Here is a 22,524-nt window from a genome sequence, read left to right as displayed (position 1 = left end):
GTACATCTAAAGTGCTCAGTGATCCCTGGTTAGATGAGTGTGAGTCATACTGTGTCCTTAATCGCCACTACATGTTTTCTTTTTTTAACTGACATGTTGGTCAGAGCTCTCCTCCACCATCATAAAAATGTCAAATCCCTACAGCAGACACATTGTTCTCTATTGAATTTATTATGCGTGTTATTGTGTTGTTTTTGGAGATGGGTATGGAAATGTTAATGTCGTTTGTGGCGGCCGTTGCACTTTCTGACACATTTGCTCAGCCTACATTACACCCACTTAAATAACAGCAAAATGACAGCCGCCAGTCAGCTATCATGAAAATGAATATGAAAGAATAAAGCTCAAAGCAAAAAAGATTTTTAATGGTGTCAGCATTTAGAGTACAAATGGCCACATTTGCAACAAGCTTGTAAACAGACGAGAATATTTTCTTTTTTCCACATTTTTACATTTTTATATCTGCTGCTGGTGACTGTTTCTTTGTTTCTCCAGGCATGTAACAGTGATCAGTATGTGGCAGTGCCACGAGACGATATGGTCGGGATGCTTAAAAAGAAAGGTTTGTCAAACTCACACAGTATTATAGGAAAGGCTATACTTTCTAAAGCATTTAAGGATGAATCTACAGTCCATTATGTCTGCAGCTGTTTGTCTCACCATTGATAACCTCGCTTCCTTTTCCCTTTAAGAATAAAGAAATAATTTTTTTTTGTAGGACTCCTATCAGACCAGGACAACACTGACCTAATGCACCAGCAAGAGGAGAAGCACGATGACATTTTGACCCCAAAGCTCCCCAGGTATGCTCTTCAGTGTCGCTGGGCCTCCCTTTCAGGGCTGGACCCTGACACCCTGACCTTTCCCGGGGGCGCGCCTATTCAGCTTCACACCGTGCCCCCTACCCTCCTTCCAAGGATCCCTCTCTTCTACGTCTGCACCAGATGTGGCAAGGTGTTCTGGGAGGGCTCTCATTTTGGCCGTGTCCTCTCAATGTTTCAGGAGGTCTTGCACATTTCAGACGAGGACAATGAATCTGCTGCAGAGCCCATTACACCTGCTCAGCAGAATTGACTGTTGTAGAGTCAGTTTACATGAAGACTTTGGCATTCAGCTGTCTTATCCCGTAGGAACCCATGCCCCTCTGCACATGGAGGACGGTTCCTGTTCAAGTTTCAACACTGACTCTTCCATAGTTTTCCTGAAAGTAAAGTTGGGTCTGGGCTCTTAAAATACAGTAACATTTCCCCACATGTAATTAACTTTAAATAAATTAGTCAAAGTCAAATGGGAAACAATTCTTTTTTTTATACACCTGGATCAACAGATTGCCTCTCAGTGAGCATTGAATGAAGGCTTTATTTTTGTTTTTAAGCCACCAATTTTTTTCAGATGGAAATATTTTGAAAATGTTTAAATATTTTGTGTTTATAACAGTTTAAAAAATCATTTACATTTCAGACAGGCTATAGAGTGATCGCATTTAGACCCGACCATATTTGTTATAAACTGTACCTAAGAAATGGTTTGCATTGTAATACTTTGAAATCGAAAGAGTTAATTCTTTAAGAAAGTAAACATGTGCATCAATCCTAAGTTTGTTCCATTCAGCAGTTTATGAGGTCACATCCTGTGGAAACTGTTTTTTATTGTTTTGACTTGAACGCCCTGGTAGGTGGCGATAAGGTCAGTTCCTTGGCCGTTTTAGTACCCAGTGGTACGATACATTTTTATTCTCTGTGATTACATTCTTGTAATATTTAAATGTTTAAATGCGTGTTTCAATAAAGAGAGTTTTTTTTTCCTCTCTTTTCTTAATGTGTAAGAATTTGCAGTTGTTTACTTTCACCAGATGTTTTTGTTTTCAATATGTTTCTAAATTCACAAAGCAGATGGTGAAGGACTGAGGGTGGGCAGATTGATGGGATTATCCGAGCTTTAGTCGTGTCTGTCAGGTGTAGCATGTGTGTTGGGTTTTTTTTTTTTGTTTCGTTTTTTAGTGGGGTCACAGAGTAACCCGGCACATACCAGCAGAATCCCCTCACATTTTCTCATACTCCTTCCCACTGTGAATTTGTGTGATTCCAGACAATTAGATCTCCCAAAATGTTCAAATAGGTTTTGGAAACTGCAATTAAAGATTTTCTGATGTTTTTTTGCTGAGGAAAGTACATGAAGCTACACCAGAAGGCTTAGTTAGTCTTTTTACAGTCATACAATCTAAGAATCCCTAACTATAGCCAGATGTGCTCTTAATTTTACTGACAGTAATTTTCAAAGACGGGCCGTACTGTGAATCACTGAGGTAAATGTGTTTTCAGGAACAACGACAGCTGCAGAAGAAAAGTTGGAGGTTGGTATCTCAGGATGAAACTTGATGCTCCAGAACATGCGCGCTATAGCTTGGTTTATCATGCCATGAGTAACCACGCTGAGCTTTCAGATGTAAAGTGTTAAATTTGTGTTAGTTGAAACTCCTAGGACTTGACATGCTGGGAGTTTTCAGCGAGCTCAGCAGCCTAAATTTAACTGCAACAAATGCTGGAAATATACTCATGAGACACTTTATTAGGAACACCTTTCTAGTTTTGGATTGGACCCCTTTCGACTTTCAGAACTGTCTTAATTGTTCGTGACATGGATTCTACAAGGTGCTGGAATTCCATGGAGATTTTGCTCTATGCGAAAGCATCACATCCTAAAGGTGCTTGGATTGAGGATCTGGTGACTCTGGAGGCCATCTGAATACCGTGAACTCATTGACATGTTCAAGAGACCAATTTGAGCTTTTGGACATGTTAATGTGCTAGAAAAAGTGCACAAGATGATGAGTACACTGTGATCATGGCCAACAGCAATACTCAGATGTGACATTTAAACCACAGTCAGTTGGTACTAATGAGCCCAAAGTGTGACAGAAATACCCCCTGAACATTACCAGTTCATACAAGGCGGGATGGACCCGTGCTTGCATGCTGTTTACACCAAATTCTGACCCTACCATCCGAATGCCTCAGCAGAAATTGAAACTCATCAGCCAAAGTTTTTCCAGTCTTCTGTTGTCCATATTTGGTGTGAACATACAAATTGTACCCTCAATTTCCTGTATTTAGCTACAGAGTGGCACCCGTTCTGGTCTTGTGCTGCTGTAGACCATCTGCTTCATGTGGAGATGCTCTTCTGCATACTTTGGATGTGCCTTTCTATCAGCTCAATGCAGTTTGGTCATTCTCCTTCTGACCTCTGATACCAAAAAGGCCTTTTTGCTCAGAGAACTCACAGTCACTTTGTATTTTCTCTTTTTATTTTTTTACCCTTCTCTGGAAATCCTAGAGATGGTTATGTGGGAAAATCCAAGTAGGTCAGCATTTTTCTGAAATACTCAGGCTAACCCGTCTGGCACTAACAAAACCACATTCAGAGTCGCTTAAATTGCTTTTCTTCCCCATTCTGATGCTTGGTTTGACCTTCAGTGTGTCATCCTGATCGTCTCCATCCCTAAATGCACTGAGTTGCTGCCATGTGATTGGCTGATTAGATAGTTTCAGTTTAACAGGTATACCTTAAAAAAATTTCTGATGGTTTCTTTGGAAGCCTCGACCAGATGTCCCGTAACAGTCCTCTCTCAGATCCCCTAATTTCAGTTTTTTGGGGATTTAGTTTAGCTCACCTGGTTGAGGCTCAATGCACAAGTGCAGGTTTGATTCTGACCTAGACGCCTTTGCTACATATCTTCCACCATATTTCCTGTTTGAAAAATCTTCACTGTCCAATCAGATAAAGGCGAAAAGATTCACATAATTTAGAGAAAATTGACACTTTAGCTTTTCATGTGTGAATAACAGACCAGCTACATGACTTTAAAGGCCTGTGCAAAAATGTAGGCTTAGGGCTTTTGTTGCAGCAAGTAATCCTACACCATCCCTAATGCAGTCATCTGTAGGGACATTATAAGTGCCGTCACTTCTGAAGAATGTTACCAAAGTGGGTGTCTATGGCAGTGAGTGGGAAGTTAACCATTCATTGTTGTGAGTGCTGGGTGAGATGCTGGTCCACATCAGAATCTCCCTCCTCTGTGTCCTATGGGTGAATCTTATGGAAGAAAGTTAATATAGTTAACTAAAACTAAACCAAAAACTACATGAAAGAAATCATTTTAGATTGAAGATAAAACTAGACTTAATTTGTTAATTTGGTCACATTTGTCAAAACAAGAAGCCTGTGCACCTTTTAGTGCATGTGTTACGAAATCTGGGACGTCTAAGAAGGGACTTTGTGTCAAGTATTTGTTGTCACTGTTAATTTATTCTATTTTTCTGAGCATCTTAAAACAAATTATCCACGAGGTAAAGTCAAAAGTGAAATTTAATTTTTAAAAAGTAAGCTTAAAAATACTCTGTGGAAGCTACCTGAAGCTAAACTGAAGGTAAAAACACGTTGACACATTGCCAAACAGCATTTAATAGCAGGAATTTAATAGGTACGTTTGAAAGAGCTGTTTTTTTTTTTTATCAGTTTTTGTACTGCTTTCTCATAGAGGTTTTATTGGTGGTGTATATATGGGAAGGTCTGGACCTGTTCAAGCTACAGAAAAATTGCAACATGAAAATTAATTTGAAAGTCTAGTTCCCAAGAACAGTGCAATACTGATGAAAAGCGAAATGAAAATATCATCTGAGCATTTTATGCGTTTTCACATATGGAAACCAGCTCTAATAAATCATGTAAAACTACACTTTAAGGTGTGGGGGGAAAGGGCTCGTGATAAACGCATAGCTGATGCTGCGTGAGACCTTCTCCAGAGGAAGCTGGATTAATCCACCTCTGTGACGTGTTAACAGTTTCGAAAAAGATCCACAATCAAGTGCTGCTGAACGAGACCGCTATGCTGGCAATGGTGTAGTTTAAAACGATAATAATATGACCTCTTCTTCTCGAGCCTCCTGGAGTCCAAGCATTTGTTGGCTTGTCGCCAAGCAGCCTGTGCAATAACTACAGTAACATTAAGCTTCCCCGAGGTGTATTTTATTGGTATGACTGAAGCAGACACCCTAACTTCCAAATAAACCCGGTGTGTGCTGTCCCGTCCTTGTCCGGGTGGTCGCAGCCCCTGCCTCTGCAGAGCGCGAGGTTTCTGCTGCAGCACCGTGTTATTTGATCCTTGCTCTTTCTTTGCTGGGAAGAAAAGCTCGCCTCTTTCCCACGCTCTGAGGACACGTGGTGCCCGGAATGAATTGGATGCAGAAGGCCCTCCCCTCCCGGTAAAACGTCACCCCTCTCGCTCTCGCTCTCTCTGTCTCTGTCTCTCTCTCTCTCTCTATTCTCATAAACTCAAGCACGCATGTTTTCAGGTATGAATGTAAAAACAGGTTTAAAAAAGAAATTATGTTTAAAAAACCCCCAACTAAATTTAGATTTATGTTCCCTCCTGTTGTGTGATTTCCCCGTTTGGGCTCTTCTGCAACATGGAACCCAGAGGAGAGACTCCTCCCGGCTCGTCTGGCCCATTGCTGCCCCGGCGTCGGCGCCAAACTCGGGCACCGCGCAGCTACGAGGTCTTCGTTGCTCCTTTTGCGGTGCAGCACTTAAGCCTCTCTGTATTTCGGGGAGGGGGGTGTTATCTTGTTTATCATCGCACGAAAGCAGAGCAAAGACATGGCTGCACAAACAAAACCAGAACAGGCTTGCATTATCTCAATGCAACCGTTTTCCATTTAGGAGTTCTAGGAAAGCTGGCCTCATTGCACCCTCCGTGCCCAGCCGACCGCTCTTCATAGCTGTGCCCCCCACCAAAAAAAAAAAACACCTAACAAAAAGTTTTTAAATTTTTAGTTATTTATTTAGTTGTTTTACCTGACGTCATATTAACTGAACGCGAGAAACTGGGGGGGGGGGGGGGGGGAATCACAAGTATTTTATCTCAACTTACTCTGGCAACTTCCCAGGCACACATTACCACGAAAGATTCAAGAGAGAAGTGCATGTGTTGGGGAGGGTCTTCGGGGAGAAACTCATCCAATGGAAAACTTTTGGCTCCTGTAGTCTCTGCAAATGTTTTCCAAGTGTCCAGACGCATTGCAGCAAAAGCTCTGATAGCGGACAGATGTTCTTGATTTTCCAGAAATTGTTTTTCACCCTTCAGTAATCTGAGGAAAAAAATGCACACATGTACAGTAATGTGCAAACATTTTGCGCACTAAATGTAAAATGAGGAAAACAAACAAATACATAAATTCTTCACAATTCAGGAATTATGCAATAGAGCGTTTTCCAAGATATAATTATACCTTTGCAAGTGACGGACAACTTTATCCAAACGTTCTGGTTAATTGGCACAAGCCTTTTGTAGTTTGGGTTAAGTCTTTGCACAGCAAAAACACAAATAGGAAACAATTAAACCAACACTTGTATTTTTCTTAATTTATAATTTGAAAAACAACCCACAATCTAAATTTCCCCTCAATCTGATGGGATAGATTTGCTCCGCAAACGGCCATATGTACCCTCACTGACTAATTCAGTCATATACGGAGACAGCGAAGGGGAACACACGTCTGTTATTGCAGCCTACATCATCGACTTGACTTGGTTATTCACCACGTTTGAATACACCACATATGGGTGACTCAGAGCTGGCTTTGTTTTGGAGCATTTGCAGCTGTGGACCACTTGTAGGAGGTAAAAAAAAAAAGGCGCACAAATAGTCACCTGCACATGTCCCCAAAGACATTCTGAGTAGATGAAATTAGCTCGTTTTTGCTGTCATTTGAGCGTGACTGAAAGTCAGGTATCTCCATATCCATAAACATAGAAGAGAGTGGCCTAGAAGTCCTTTCTGTTGCTTCCAGAATATGCTGCAAAGTCAGCTTTACCTATATTGATAAAAAAAAAGGGACATATTTTCTTACATGTTCAGTGCAAGAATGTTCTCTTATGCCTAACTACACGATCCCTTAATCGTGTAACTAAAACCAATAAAATATTAGCCTGTTTCATATCCATACTGTGCATCATGCCGGCGTTAAAAGCCGGTTTGCACTAATGGAAGCAGTTAATGTGGTATGTGCAGCCGTGTAGGCTAACTGAAAGCACTACTCTGTGGTTATCTGTGGCTACTAAACTGTGACCCTCAGGTGCCTCATTCATGATTTTAAAGGACACCCTCCGGTCAGCTTAAAAGGGAGAGGAACGTCTGTATGCACCTAATAATCAGCCGCCTTTCCCAAGAATCGCTGTGTAGTCGTCTCCTTTAGATTAAACTGAGCAAGTCTGGGGCTTCATCTGTGGGACCTCTGTTGCTGTCTCTCCCACGGACTGCCGCTCCGACCCACAATAGCACGCTCATGCATGCAGATAGAGCCACAGACGTGCGCCAAATGTACAGTTCTGACTGTGGGAAAACCTGATAGTGCGAAAGCCGCCAAACCATCAGAGCGGAAAGCGGCTTGTAAAGTGTTACACAGATGACACGGAGAACGGGTCGCCAAACGGAGCAAACGGTCAGAGAAGGAAGCTGAGCTGCAGGTAGCCTACCTGGTGCGGTTTCTAAATAACCCATTCTCTCCGTCTCTGCGTTTATCTAACCATCTGTGTCACCGTAACGCTTATTTATTTGTGCCGAGCCGTGTTTCTGTCAGTTAGTGGGATATCTATCGACACCTTTTTCTCTGCGCCACACACACACTCACAGGCGCCCAGTTCCCACGGTGGTGGGGGTAGCTGAGCGGCGGTGTCAGTCTGTGCAAAGCGTCACCTCTTTTCACTTGCAAAAAGGAAGTAGCGCGGGGCTTTTGTTATCTGAACTCTCACAGTCTAGTCATTTAAAAACAAGTGGACTATATCCGCCGTTTATGATTTAAACAGCCACCTATAATCTCCTCCTTTGAGGTGTTTTTATGCCGGTAGGTATGACGGCGACAATCCACCCGTTTGGGGTTTGTATTTAACTCTATGCCATTTGGTTTGGACGTAATATAGCGTACTTGTGTCGGCTTCTGGTAGAACGGCGTGTACAAATGTCTCCTTGTGCCTCAGTCTAGCATTTGGACGAATCTCATCTTCTTTCTTTGTTGTATTTCACATTTATCCACAAATTAACTGAGGCGTTTGTGTGGAGTCCCACACTCCGGAGAAAGTTGGAACACCAAAATCAACACATAGCCGTAATCCACTCCCTCTACGGAATAATTGTCATTATTTGGACGCTTAAAACCCCCAAATTCACAAGAAGTGATGCCAGTTTTTTTCCCCAGATTCAATATAGATTCACTTAACTGAGATTTAAAAAAAAAACAAAAAACAAAAAAACCCCATTTAACTTATACAATCCTCGATCCATGATAAGAAGTGAAATTCTATCGCCTTTCGAGAGATTTCACCTCCTTTGAAATTCGAAAGAAAATTAATATGAAGGTAAATGTAATAGACACTCCATTCTTTGAGATATTTTTTTGCGATTAAGACTCATTTGATGTTGTTTCTTAGTAACAATTTTCATCGAGCAGCAATTAATGATCAACTTTCACCGAGCAACACTTGTCAATTCCCTTCAGTGTCCAACACGCTGTCACTGACACCTGACTGACTTTTTGTCGCAAGTTCCTGCCGACGACAATCCAGTGGTGGACCTTTTACAGCGTGCCCGATTTCTCAGCAGTTTACAGCGCTGGCAGCACCGTGTCTGTGACTTTCAGTCCGCTTCACGGGGTGGGCTGCAGGAGATCGGATATAGAGATCACCGTAGGATTGCTGCGGGCGCCTTGTTTAATACTTTGCAGCAACATTTGGCTCCCCCTCGGAATACCACGCCCCCTCCCTACAGATTCACAGGACCCTCCCTCAAACCGAATCGGCAGCCTATAACCTCCCCGGATCTCCACCCATTCCTCCACAGTTGATTCTTTGGGAAGGTATTGTCATGCAAATGAAGGACGCGTAAAATATTCTCTCAGAGCGCAGCGGAGGGCAGAGACTCACACGGACCGCAAGGAGGACACAGATCGCGCCACTCGGTGGATTTCTATCGTTTGCGTCGCTAGGGACCCGTCTATCTGTCACAGGTAAGTCCCAAATCTGCAGCGGATTACAGTTCTCACATGTTTAGCGGTAAAATTCAACCAGTGTACCCGTGCGTAAACGTGTGCGCACGGTGGTTCCGCGCACTCATTCTTGGATGTGGCGGAATGTAGGGTCTCTCGCACTCTGTTGGTGAGGATTCTGGATTCATGCGGGCTCCTCTTGTCCTTTTTTGTCTTTCCCAGACACCCTGGCCACATGAGAAGCGACATATAGCCAGGGAACAGATCGAACCGTTCAAGGAAAACCGACGGGGATCCAACACACAGGAGGCTGCTCTGTGGAGATAGTGGCCATACTTCCAGTTTTCCCAAGTAAAGTCGGAGGTGTCTCTCTTCTCCATCCCCCTGTGCAGGCTACCTGCTGCTGCTACTGCTGCTACAGAAGGGGAACTATATTCTAAAGTCCCCTGGATCACTTGAGAGCACCCTTCTATTTTCTAGGGGATTTATGATCTCTCAAATATTTACACACCAAGTGTGCCATTTTCTCTCTTGTCCTTTTTGGGATATATGTACACACATATATATAAAGTGACCTTTTTCCGTTTTAGTGGGCTACTTTAAAGTGCCTTAGCTGGTTATAATCCAGTGTAACTGTGGCATTGCTACCAGACCAGAGACGCTCAACAGGGAGAAGACGATCATTATCAGCTTTAGAGTCCAGGCAGGATTACTTGTTCCCCACCCTCCAGCGAGTTGCAACCATGAGCCAGGCGGATGTGTCAACTTGCTCCGCGCCGCAAAGGGTTTTCCAGGAGGCGGTTAAGAAGGGCAACACCAAGGAGCTGCACTCTTTGCTGCAGAACATGACAAACTGCGAGTTCAACGTCAACTCCTTCGGGCCGGAAGGACAGACGGCCCTCCATCAGTCAGTAATTGACGGAAACCTGGAGCTGGTAAAACTGCTGGTGAAATTTGGTGCAGATATCAGACTGGCCAACCGGGAAGGGTGGAGCGCTTTACACATCGCCGCTTTCGGGGGCCACCAAGACATTGTGCTATACCTCATCACCAAGGCCAAGTATTCCTCTGGCGCCCGGTGATCAGACTCTGCTGTCAGGTAAAAAAGAAAAAAGGAAAAAGTAGAAAAATTAAAACAAACAAGCAAACAAATCAACTACAATTTAAATATAAAACTGCAACACAACACACGGGAAAGCCAGGCTCTTGTAAAAGCAAAATAAATAAATAAATAAAACAAAAAAACCAATAAAACAAACAAAAAACAACAACAAAAAAACAAAAACTGCCATTATTTACATAGTTGTGCCAAATCATATAAAAAAGGAGATAAAAAATAGGCCTGCACAATAATCTTTCCTCACTGTAAACCAAACGGGGTCCTCTCTGCACTCCCGAGTGAAGCACCGCATGGTTCATACACAGCGCCTCAACACGAATCTTTTAACAAAAGAAACCCATTTCCGTGAGTTTGTTGGTACTAAAGCTTTCCTCTTGAATGTTCGTATTAGATCGTGTCGTCCACTATAAAAGAAATCAAGTCTCTGTGTATCGCATGTGTGTGTTTGGACTCCAGAGAGCAGATGGCCCAGTTTTTTCCCCTGTCCCTTGAATAGTTTCTTTGTGGGAGCGCAGATTTGACCTGTTGCTCCTCATTGTTCTGTAAAACCCCCCTTTTAAGTTATTTTATATGAAACAGGCACTTGATGCTTTATGGCTGCATGCTGGAATATCTGAAAGGGAAGACACATGAACAAGAGAAGAAGGGTTGCCCTCTGTTGGTTACCAGAGGTCTTATTTTCTTTAATAAATTTTAGTGATTCTTCTTCATTCTTTTTTTTTTTAACTCAAAGAGCGGCATTATGGCTATCCAACACATTTTCAGATGTGTAATCATTATGTAACAACAACTGACTTCATAATTGTTGTGAAGTACTGTACACAATAGCTTTACTTTGTTTCTGTTTCTTTTTTTTCTTTTTTTTTAAGGAAAAGAGCGATGAGAGCGCTCTGCAAGCAGATCTTGCCATGCTGGCGTCCAATTTTTCAGGCCAGTGCGACCACTTTGCCAATGGTCATTGTGTTACTAAAAACCGCTGCTTTCGCTTTGTATAAAAAAAGACGCATTTAATTTCACTTTATAATCTCCTTTCAGTATTTTATTAACATCCTAGTCATCACTGTGAAAGCAGGCTGGGTTTTTTTTTTTTAATTTATGAAGGTACATTGAGAAGATGCATTTTTAAATATTTTGTGGTTCTTCTTAAAAACGATCTGTATTGTGTAAGGATATAATGGGTGACTCAAGCTGCTTCAGACTTTTTTGTGTAAACTGTCCCGTGTGGAGGTAAGACCTGCCACCCTCATCCTACTGGCCACAGTTCTAGATACCCCCACCCTCCAGTTATAGGCTGTCGACCCCTTCGGAGTGGACTTTCTCATCCTCCCATTAAAGTGACTCTGTTTGGTTGCCTTTTCCCAGCTACCTCGTCTGTAAAGTATTCTCAAGTCGTTCTGTTTTTCCTCACCACCGCCTTGTTTGGAGTCTGTGATCATCCGCATGCCGATGGGCTGTTTGTGTCTGCTAAAGTAACCTCACAGCCAGATGGACTTCAGTAAAGAAGATGCAATGAACCCATTTTTGCATCCTCCTTCGGGACAGTTTTCACACTACAACCAAACCAGTGCTGACAAGCAAAACATCATTTTGCCTTTTCTGCAAGAGAGTCTGTGGTTCTGTCTGTCTTTACACACACACACACACACATACACACACACACACACACACACACACACACACACACACACACACACACACACACACACACACACACACACACACACACACACACACACAGAGCCATTGTTGCATGTCTCCCCTATAATACTCCACTTTGCTCTCTCTCTCTGTGTCCTTATCAGCCTGTATGGTTGTTTTAGTTCCATTTATTTTCTCTCTTTTTTTTAGTCATACAAAAAATGGAATTGTATCGCATGACTTATAAATGCAGGGAGTTTTATTGCACAAAATCGGAGTCTTGAGCGCCCCCAGTGTTCGTATGGGGTAACTGCAAGAGCCAAGGCTTTGGAATAGTTACTACTACTGAGCAGGACCCTAATACTGTTGGACGATGAAGACTTAAAAATGATCAACAACACATGACTATTGCAGGATTTCACAGAAAAGGAAAATTAGGTCTCATAAATTTGCCTGCTGCATTTTGAAAGTCATGGCACCCTAACATTTGTAACGATGCTGCTTGTATGTTTCTTTTCTCGTTAATGTTGATGTTGTTATTTTATTATTATTATTTTTTGTTTGTTTTTAGAAAAAAAAAATGCCTACTGCTCAAATGGCCAACAGAATTTTCACAGCAGCACTGGCTGACCTCATGAGAAGCTCTTGAGAAGGTGTGCACGAGTGTGTTTTCCCGTTAAGGTGTATGTGTTTATGTTTGTGTGTGTGCGTGTTGTGTGTGTCTTCTCATGAGGCACGTGTCCCATTTTCAACCTGGAACAACCGATAATTAACCGAAACAATAGTTCAACTACATTAAGGTATAGATTGGTATCAGGCAACAAATGAAATATGCATCGCTTGTCTTAAACTTGATTTTTTTTTCTCTTTTGTTTGAATATTGCACTGATGACTGTTGTTGAAAAGTTGGCTTTTATGTGTCAACATTTAATTTTTTTTTCTGAATAGAAAAAAAAAGCAGACACAACAAAATACTATTGTATAAATATATGCTCCAGGTGATGATGTCCTAATGTGTGTATTACTTTGTGGAAAAAACATGATGTTTTTCCCACAAAGACGTGTGTATCTCTGTGATTGGGTGTATGTATATATACATATGGATATATATATCGATGCTGAAGATGATGATATCTTGGGGCACTTTCTTTTCTGAAGTGCTGTCTTCCTGATTTTGTTTGAAAGGGGAATAATACATTTGATGGTAAGATCATTGTAACATAATAAAGAATTGCACGGTTGTGCAGTTATTTGGCTCGCTATGGTCATAACATTTATGACGTAAGGAGCCTGCTGCCGGATTGGTGTACACATTGAGATGATTTTTTTTCTATAAAAAAACAAAAAAGGAAAAAAAAAGGAGAAAAAAGAAAGAGAAAAAAGAATGAAAGAGTGCTGACTTCTTTGGGCCAACTTGTGTTTCTGGTCTTGCTTCATTGCAAGCAGGAGGAAACGGTTGATTTTTCATGTGTGATGCAGATGTTCCATCATCATGTCTGATTTTGGAGTTTTTTCGTGTGTTTGTTTGTATTCTTTTATTTTTGAACATTTGTAACACTGTGATGATGACATCATGTCATGTGGAGATGAGTGCTGTATTATTTTTGTACGTTTGTGTACAAGCCAGTAAAGAAATCATTAAACTTAAAATCTGCTGTGTATGCATACATTTCTTCCTTATGTCCCAAGCAAAAGCTACCCGCGCCCCCCTCTCTTCACATTTTTCATTGAAAAGATTGGTTTGGGAAACACCTCCCTCACCCCCACACTGCTCTCTCTCTCTCTCTCTCTCTCTCTCTCCCTCTTTCCCTCCCTGTCTTCCAAACAGGGCCCAACCCAGATGCCCATTCTCTCTTTTTGTCATTCATCTGGCCTCATCCTTTCACTGCCGGGATAAAGGAGCCCAGTGCATTGTGGGTAGGCTCAGTTTAAAGAAGGGTCCCCTCCCCTGTGTGTGTTGTGGGAGAGATGGTTTTATGTTACCCCCACACACAAAAACGTTTCCAACACACTCTTCTCGTATGCTCTCTTCCTAATGATTAAGACCCAGGCTTTGCACCACACTTCAGCTCTCTGCTAACAACCAGGACTTTTGTGTGTGTTTGTTTTACCTTACTTAACAGTCTCTTACTCACTATTTATACTCCCTATCAAATTATCTTCTTCAAAGCAAAACTAATTGTGGAGTTAGACTTCTAAGAAGTAAGATGACTTCCAAGAAGTCCGACTTGCTTCAAAATCATCCACTTTGTTGAGGCATTTTGCATCTTTTTTGTGATTTTCTTGCAGCTTGTGTTCAAAATAATGTTGCATGAAATGGGCTTAAAAATGAATTGGCCATAAGTGTAAAAGGGGGAACTGTGCTATTCTGATATGTTGTCTCTTTTACAAGCAAAATGGTTATGAAAGAGTGTATTAGTGTGTGCATTATGCTCTGATTTCTATTTCAGTTTTTCTTTTTTGCATGTGTGCTTCATTTCATGTCAGCATTGGTTAAAATGCAAAATCTGTTTTTTTCTCCTGTTCATTTGAGTGTTTGAGTGAGTCACATCAACATCAACATCTTTCTTAGAAATGATGACTCGCAACTGATATTGCATAGCTGTAAAGCGGTTGGTGGGAAAACAGAGGCAACGATACGTTTTTCAACATGTCAGACCTGTTCGTATTGCAACATTTTCTGGGTGTTGACCAGCTTCAACTGTGAACGTTTGAGTAAAAAGGGTTTCCCATGTGTTCGAAATAACGGTTGTGGTCTTAGAGTTGCAATTCTGAGAGGAAAAAAAAGCAGTAGTGTTATAAGCTTTTTACTGACAACTTTGTGCCATTGTTGAAGCAGCTGTTAAAATCGGTGTCTGCACCGCAGCTGAACCATAAATGACCTCAGCTCAAAGTTTCAGCACTGATCTGATGTATTTGAGTTCCTCTAGACACCAGCCCTTCTCTGTTGTGATCCCATGGCAGGCAGAGTGTGTTATCTCGCCTGCTGCTCGCTTGCACATTTCTCCCCAAGTCCCTGCCTCCCTCCCTCTCAGTCTCTCACTTCTGCAGGATGTTTTTGTTGAGCTGCGTTCCCATTGTTCACACACTGAGTTGGCTGGCCTCCCAGCGTTGATGCTGGCTGCTAGGCCCCCTAATAGGTTCTTCATGTGCCTTGGCTTTCCTTGCTCATCTTGGTCATTGCATGGAGAAGCTTGCATTAGTGAGCCAGACAACAGATTTTTGGAGGAATTTTTGCAGAGAAGGCAGAGAGGGAAATTGTGATGGATAAATTGTCGAGGGAATAACTGGAAGTCCAGAAAACATAGGGGAATCACATTAAAATTGCTTCACTAAAAAATAAACAGGCCACAGTGGTAAAGAAAAAAAAAAGGACAGCCTTGTGTCCTTTTGCTTGTATAGTTTTTGTATGAAACACATAGAGGAGACAGTGTTAAAAGCTGGTGGGGTGATGTTATAGCAGCTGCAAAAGTGCATCTGGGTGATTATTTGCCATCGCTATTCAAAAGCCCATTGTTCAGAGGCTCATAAAATATTCATATCTATGCTTCCACCCCTCATTTGAAGCGATGCACTTAATCTGAAACACGCAAGATTAACTGAACATCTTGTGATACATGTAAAATGCCATTTGACTGGTTTTGCAATGATAAATTCCTCTTTTTTTGTTTTGTTTAATCAGCACATGTTCAACATGTGTACAGTGTACACGAGAACTTCTGACTTCCTCAGAATACACTGATACAGGCTTGATTGCTCTCTGATTGGGTAGTAATGTACAACAAAGGGCTTCTCTGAATGAAACCTGTTGTATAATTAGGTTGAGAACACATATGAGGAACTTTTAAGAGTTACTGCAGGAGCACAATAACTCAGCCCTGTGTGACTGTCGAGCGATGACAGCCATACAAAGACAAACGCATTAAAATGTTTAATAGTGTTTCCACCATCTTGAATCAGACAACACAACATGTTGCAACTTAATTTCTTGTTGTCTACCCTGTGACAACAAATTGACTTCTTGCTCTATGCATAATCAGCATCAATTTTACTTGGCCAAGTTTGTGCACACAAACAAGGAATGTGACTCTCTGCACACAAAAAGAAACTTTTTAAACACAATTTTAAATGGACAGTTTATAAATAGGCAGCTCGACCCTGAAATAGCTGGAGACCTGATGGCTGAGTAACCATTACTGTTATGCTTCTTTGATATCTTCCACTTACTGTGATGTACTTGGTGCACCATAGTCTTAAGTTCTGCATAGACAAGTACGCGAGGTCAAAAAAAAGAAAAAGATGAAAATTGGCATCACTCAAACCGGAGTGGATCCCAGTGAACTTGCGGATAAAGAAATTATACCCAAGCCTTTACCCTTGCATCCAAATATTATCACCCCAGGCTCCAAAAACCTGCACAACAGCCATAATGCTAGAGTGGATGCCTAAAAATGGGACAAAGTCATGTTTATATCCATCTTTTATATACAGATATGTTTTTTTCTCAAATTGATGATGTAAAAAACTGATTCACCCTACCGTTTGCTCTATTTTTGGTCTGTCAGACAGTTTTTTTGGGCTGTACCTTCTTTACAGCTACAAGTTTAAAATAATTTTTAAAAAGTGAAATCTCTTTGGTCTCCACACAGACTGTTTACTTGCATGCCACTGAAGCATACTAAATCAGGACTAGGACTCCAGGGGAAGCTACAAAAATGTCTTTTAAAGATAGATTCTAGATATTCATATGCAGATGCGTGTTTGTAGATACCCCTTAGTTTCTTAATGTGTCTGCTGTTTGGAGGAAGGACCCAGCATACAGAGATACTCTGTAGATACTGTATTCAGCCTGGATGGGTATTTCTCTAACAAGTAGGCTTGGTGATAAGATTGCTTATTGATTGCTTCCATCTCAGCTATTCTTACTTGTAACCATTATCATATTTTCATCCACTGTAAAACTATTATTGTGATATTTTTGATGTTTTTGATTTTTATATATATATATATATATATATATATATATATATATATATATATATATATATATATATATAGAGAGAGAGAGAGAGAGAGAGAGAGAGAGAGAGAATATCTTTTATAGCACACAATTCTTTGAACCACGGCCCACATGCAAGGAAATCAGCGCAGAGTCACAGATGACAGTGAGCTTTAAATCCTGCTGATACCGCACTTTCTTTCTCAAAACAAAAACACGCCTGTCGCTAAACTCAACCAGTGGACTCCCCCACCCTCGCCAAAGTCTGCCTGTGAGTAAGAAGTGGAGTAAAAGAAGTGAGAGAGAGTGAGGGAGAGAGACAGGTGGTCAGGCTGGTCTTTTCCTTGCCCTCCGCTCCTTTTTGAACTTTTCTTTCATTCTTCCAGTTCATTCTGTGCTTCTTTCCATAGCTCCAGTGACAAGGCTCTCCATTCACTGCCTCATTCTTCCACCCCTCCCTCCTCCCTCCATCTCCCTCACACACCCCGACCCTATCCCCTCCCTTCTTACTTCTTTGTCTAACTCATGGGGGCCTGCTTTAGCTACTATTCACCAGCCAGACGGGCCGCCATTGACTGGGCTCCCCCCACCCAATTCGCCTCCCGCCCCTCTGCAAAACACCCTCACACACATATGCACACAGCAACCTGGCCATTCTCCACCCTACGCCCTGTATCAGGCAGCTGCTATGCTAATAGGGAGGAAGGGATGGAGGGAGGGAGAGATGAGGAGGAGAGACAGAGCAGCCAGCCTATAGTAAAAGGACAGAGGGAGGGAGAGCAGGGAGATTGACCCCGCTCCACCATCTCCATAGCCATGCCAGAGCAGCAGCAGACCTCCTGTTACACAAAGGGAGTCCTCCCACCCTCCACCCCTCTGCCTTCACCCCTCTGTTCCCCTCTTTCTCATTTAAATCCATTTTATACCCCAGTGGTAAAGGGAGCTGTAAGTGCAGTATGTAAAGTAACCTTACTCCTGCCCTGCGGGCGTAACCATTCAGCACTCAAAACAGAGAGAACAGCCTCTGTGTGTGCTTGTGTGTGTGCGTGAGAGAGTGTGTGTCCATTCCCCTGCTTTGTTTAGGACTACAGCCCATACCTCCACACTGTGCTCACACACACACATGCACACGCTACCACCTGTCCTTTTAGTCTGGTTGCATCTCCCATTATAGTCAAGTAGTTGTAGACACATTAGAAACATGCATGCACTGGACTCACAAGAACAGAACGATTCCTATTTAGTGTAATTTATAGTCAGGTTGGCAACTGCTACTCCAGTCTGATACACCGACAAAGTTTCATGGCTATAATTTAACCTTATTTGAATTTTTGAGGGGCTGCTCAGATTTTAATCCACACACGGCTGAAACTACTTTTTTTTTTTCAATATTAAGTTTGTCATGTATGACAAAGAAAATAAAAAGGGATACAATATCACACTCCAATTTTTGTAAAAAGAAAACAGGAAAAATGAAGACATTGTTAAAGTCTCTGAGACACAGGCAATGCCCATTTTTCACTGTTTCTGAACATTCAATACACAAACAAGTGATTGCTCATGTTGGGAAATAATTAGCACATTGATTGCTAAAGATAGCTGGAAGCAGAGAGTGTCTGAAAAGATCCTGAAAATGATTTTAAAAAATAGATTTATCTGCTAATTGATGCAATTCTAAATGAAATACACTGAGAGTGTTTTCTGACATTCTGCCTGCCACATTTACATCAGTGTGGTGGAACGTGTTGTAGTTATATAGCCACACTGAACAGAACAAAACACAGGGACGGACAATAGATGCAAGAGTCAAGTTCATGAAATCTTGACGAAAGTTTACCAACTATGAATAATGCACAGGTATTTCTAAAAAAAACATATATTACATTTGAAAATATAATTAAAATGAATTAAATAATGCTTCTCATATTTATTTTTCCAGGGGGCTTAAATATGTATGTCAGGAAACAAATGTAAATGTCGCTTAATCCGTGAGTTTTGTTTGTCACAGTGGCTGTAATGCTATGCAGCGGCCCTCCGCCTGTGTCGGCATGTTTGTGTGAGCTCAGCTTTTTTTTCCTGGTAGCATGTGCATGTCTTATTTGTTGTGTTTTGGTGGAGGGGGGAAAGGGGGGGGGGTGTTGGCAAGAAGGCATTTCTCTCCCTCTCTGTACCTCCTGTTCTGTTATTTGCCCCTGTGCAGTGTGACCCTGTGCCCCATCACGGAGGCACGTCCCATTTGACATCTGCCTGTTTGCAGGAGGTGGGGTGGGGGGTGCCAGGGGTGGGTTGCCCATATGGAGCTTCAACCCACCACCCCCCAAACTAGCCACACACACACACACACACACACACACACACACACACACACACACACACACACACACATACTTGCACTCCACCTCCAGCATCCTGTCTCCTGCTGCCTGCCCCATTTGACCCACCATGTACAGTTGAGGGTTTCTGTGTATAAAACCCCTATACCATAGTTTTGTTGTTGTTGTTTTTTTCCCTGTGCATAAATAGTTGTTTGTTGCTTTTTTTCATGATCTTACTGAAACAATAATCGCTATTGGTGCAAAAGTTAAGGCACTTTGCTTAGTGGACTTCCATCAAAAACGATTGACTTAACCTGATGCATCTTACCTTTATAAATATTACCTTTACCAGCTTCATTGTAGATCCCCAGTTAGTTACTTAGAGGATGCTTGTATCACCTCTGGAGTTGTCATCAGCTGACTCTTATTGACTTGCCAAGGATCAGTTAATGACTATTGAGTCTGGAAGGATGGATGGATAGTCCACATGTGTTCCATGAACAAGTGTACCAATTATCCTGTATGGATTACCCTCCTACACACCGATTCAGCTTGATGGATACACAATGAGGAGGCTGGTCACAGGACCAACTCTAGGCTAACAAGCTTGGTGGAGTTTAAATGGTCCTGTGTAACACTGTCAAAAACCGGCGCTGATATTGCACTCTGTGACAGCACTTGTTCTGTCAAGGTCTGCTGCCTTTGTTTAACAGGCCGTTTAAGATAATACCTCTTGTTATGGGCTTACAGTGAATTAGGCTGGTAACACATATTGTGATGCAGCTGGTGCAGCATTTTTCGCTATTACAGCACAGTAAATGAGAATTAAATGGTTTTGGAAATTAATCTCTATATACATTGGGCGAATTGTTACTTTCTAGGCTGATTGGGTGAATCCCATCCCATTTGAAAGCCACACAGATGGTGGATAAATCCAGTGTGGAAAAATGCATGCACTGTAGTTTTTATTCTGGGAACCAGTTAGCAAGTTCAGTTGTTAGCATGGGAAAGACAAAGATGTCGATGATAGTTCTTGAGCCATGCCTCATTTAAAAATTCATTTTGTCAGAAAAATGACAAATGACAAGTGATTCATTGACATATGTGCAAACATACACGGAAATACAGTACATAAGGCAAAAACAGAGTTTGTACAATGCTAGCAAGCTTGAAAGTCAATATGCTACGACCACCTTCATTCTCCAGCACATTTTGAACTCTCTTAGGCAGCTTTTTCTCAGTTTTTATTTAGTAGTCTTCAGGAATAGTTCGTCTTTAAGGACACTCAAAGTTCTTCTTTGGATATTGGCTGACTGTTGTTCCATTCTTTGTCAAGATGGTCCCACACTACTCCAAAAATGTCAAGCCATGGCTGAGTGTTCGACTGCATGTTTTCTTATATAGGTATGTTTTTACTGGCACTGTGTCATGGTGAAAAATGAAGTTTCCTACAGCTTGCTCTAATTTTTTTAAGTAGTCCCTATACATCATGCAGAAATATGGCAAGTTTCTTACTCCAATTGCTAATTTGGAATCACCTTGTTGGGACAAAAATCCTTTTTTTTTATGTCTATCGAAATGTGTTGAATGTGTCCCATTCAAGAAATAGGATCAAAGTATGTATTTTTGTGACAGGCTGCTAACCTCTGTGCCATGTCTGAATAACTTTTTTTGTTTTTCAGCATACTGTCAGTAGACGAGGATCTTTGATTTGTCCACTACTGCAACTCTATAGCTCCTGTTTTTTTGTCAGTCACTAATGTTCCTGTATTTTTTTTTTTATCTTTGTAAAATCTTGCAATCATATTTTCAGTTTCCTTTATCAACTGTCAAGAAGCTGGAATACAGACATCATCGTCGACAGAACCCATAGGTACGTATTTCATCTCTGGCTCCTTTCATATGGGCAAAATACAGAATCACCAAAATCTGGGACTCTCCACCAGTTGCTCTTAGAACTGAAGCAGCTTCTCGGATGTGAGGTGAAATGTCTTCAAGGACGCTTTTCTTTCCAAGCTCCTTAGACTACGATGACCTGGATGACTGAGAACCTTCACAGACAATTACCAAAACTACTCCCAGTGCATTCATTGTTATATGCATGTGTGAATGGGTGAACGAGGTTTGTAGAAATGACTAGAAAAGAGCTATGAAAACTGGAGAATATTTAGCATAGGTATATAAATTTGTAAATAAATCTGGTGTTCACAGGTCAGTTTTTAACCATGGTCATGCAGCTGTTTTACTTTTGTTGCACTGTTTCTCTACAAAAAAGTTGTGTCATTGTGTCAACGATTTGCAAATCTCTTAAACTCATATTTTATTCACAATAGAACACAGAAAACACATTAGATGTTTAAACTGAGACATTTTTACTGTTTCATGAAAAAAAAATTAGCATGTTTTGAATTTGATGGCAACATGTCTCAAAAAGGCTGCAACAATGGAAACAAAAGCCTGGAAAAGTAAGTAGCACTAAGCATAAACAGTTAGAGGAACATTTCGCAACTAATTAGGTTAATTAGTAACAGGTCAGCAGTGTTGGGAAGGTTACTTTTTAAATGTATTTCACTACAGATTACAGAATACATGCCCCAAAATGTATTTTGTAACGTATTCCGTTACGTTACTTAATGACAGTAACGTATTCTGAATACTTTGGATTAGCTATTATATTATCGTACTACATGAATCTACTATTGTTGTGTGAATTTTTACTATTACTGAAGGTTACTCGCCATGCCAATACCGACTAGATTTTTAAATCTTAGTAACAGTAGGTGGACATTAGGTAAGGCTGCACTTTTTGCAGCGATCTCGTAGAGAAAACTATTCCGTGCATATATAAAACAGGTCAGCGGCTCCGAACCGTAGTAAAGGGACCTCTGGCTAATACGTTGGTTCCGTGTCGGGCTCGTAGCCGAAAACTAGCTTTACTTTGTTGTGTGGGTCAACTTTGCTTGCGAGAGACAGAGAGAGGCGTTGAAAGACTGCTCCAACGGAACTTATTGTTTTTGGAGGAAAACACGAACACAGAGTACAGTCGAGTCTTAATAACTTACAACTGGGCTCGTCAGACACTCTTCTTGGCTGCAGTGGTTATTATTATATTTACATGCTTCCAGCTCCCGTTTCTGCTCCGTGACAGCTCGTACTTTTCCTTTTTCTCCCTCCTCGCGCTCACAGACACATAACGGGTATGGCAGTCCATTCTCCCTGCAGCACGGACTACACTGCCCATGGGGCTACATTCTTTAGGGCTATGCCTGTAACACTCTGCCTATTGCCTTCATATTAAATCATTTTTGTGAATAATCTTTTTTAAAACATTTCTTCACGTCATTATGCGAGCCGCAAGTAGAGGTGACATGGAGATTGAGACAGACATTAGAGCCTCTTAATGCGTGTTTTGTT

At 41.5% G+C, this 22,524-nt stretch overlaps 2 protein-coding genes and 1 long non-coding RNA gene across 4 annotated transcripts in view; 2 read left to right on the top strand and 1 right to left on the bottom strand.

Moving 5' to 3' along the window:
* exd3 (exonuclease 3'-5' domain containing 3) overlaps positions 1-1,804 on the top strand; it is a 47,285-nt gene extending 45,481 nt beyond the window's left edge. For both annotated transcript variants that reach the window (XM_004538280.6, XM_004538281.6), the window contains exons 20-21: positions 496-562; positions 719-1,804. In XM_004538280.6, coding sequence (XP_004538337.2) covers positions 496-562; positions 719-1,074 — 423 coding nt within the window. In that variant the 3' untranslated portion in view covers positions 1,075-1,804. The remainder of the gene's footprint in view (positions 1-495; positions 563-718) is intronic.
* Positions 1,805-5,910: 4,106 nt separating this feature from the next.
* On the bottom strand, positions 5,911-8,751 carry LOC143419496 (uncharacterized). The gene is made up of 3 exons (XR_013099491.1): positions 6,709-8,751; positions 6,288-6,361; positions 5,911-6,146 (listed from the first exon to the last, which is right to left on the bottom strand). It is a non-coding gene; the product is annotated as an uncharacterized LOC143419496 (long non-coding RNA).
* nrarpa (NOTCH regulated ankyrin repeat protein a) lies at positions 8,732-13,455 on the top strand. Its single transcript, XM_004538284.6, has 2 exons — positions 8,732-9,059; positions 9,261-13,455. The coding sequence occupies exon 2, from the start codon at positions 9,782-9,784 to the stop codon at positions 10,118-10,120; it is 339 nt and encodes a 112-aa protein (XP_004538341.1). The 5' UTR covers positions 8,732-9,059; positions 9,261-9,781; the 3' UTR covers positions 10,121-13,455.
* The last annotated feature ends 9,069 nt before the right edge of the window (positions 13,456-22,524 follow it).

The sequence above is a fragment of the Maylandia zebra genome, linkage group LG7, assembly GCF_041146795.1.
Source record: "Maylandia zebra isolate NMK-2024a linkage group LG7, Mzebra_GT3a, whole genome shotgun sequence".
Classification (NCBI taxonomy): domain Eukaryota; kingdom Metazoa; phylum Chordata; class Actinopteri; order Cichliformes; family Cichlidae; genus Maylandia; species Maylandia zebra.
The sequence above is the reverse complement of the archived record's forward strand: the minus strand, read 5'-3'. Positions and strand labels throughout refer to the sequence as shown.

What these genes read in the sequence shown, in the direction of transcription:
- nrarpa (XM_004538284.6), top strand. Translation starts at nt 9,782, where the DNA reads ATGAGCCAGGCGGATGTGTCAACTTGCTCCGCGCCGCAAAGGGTTTTC.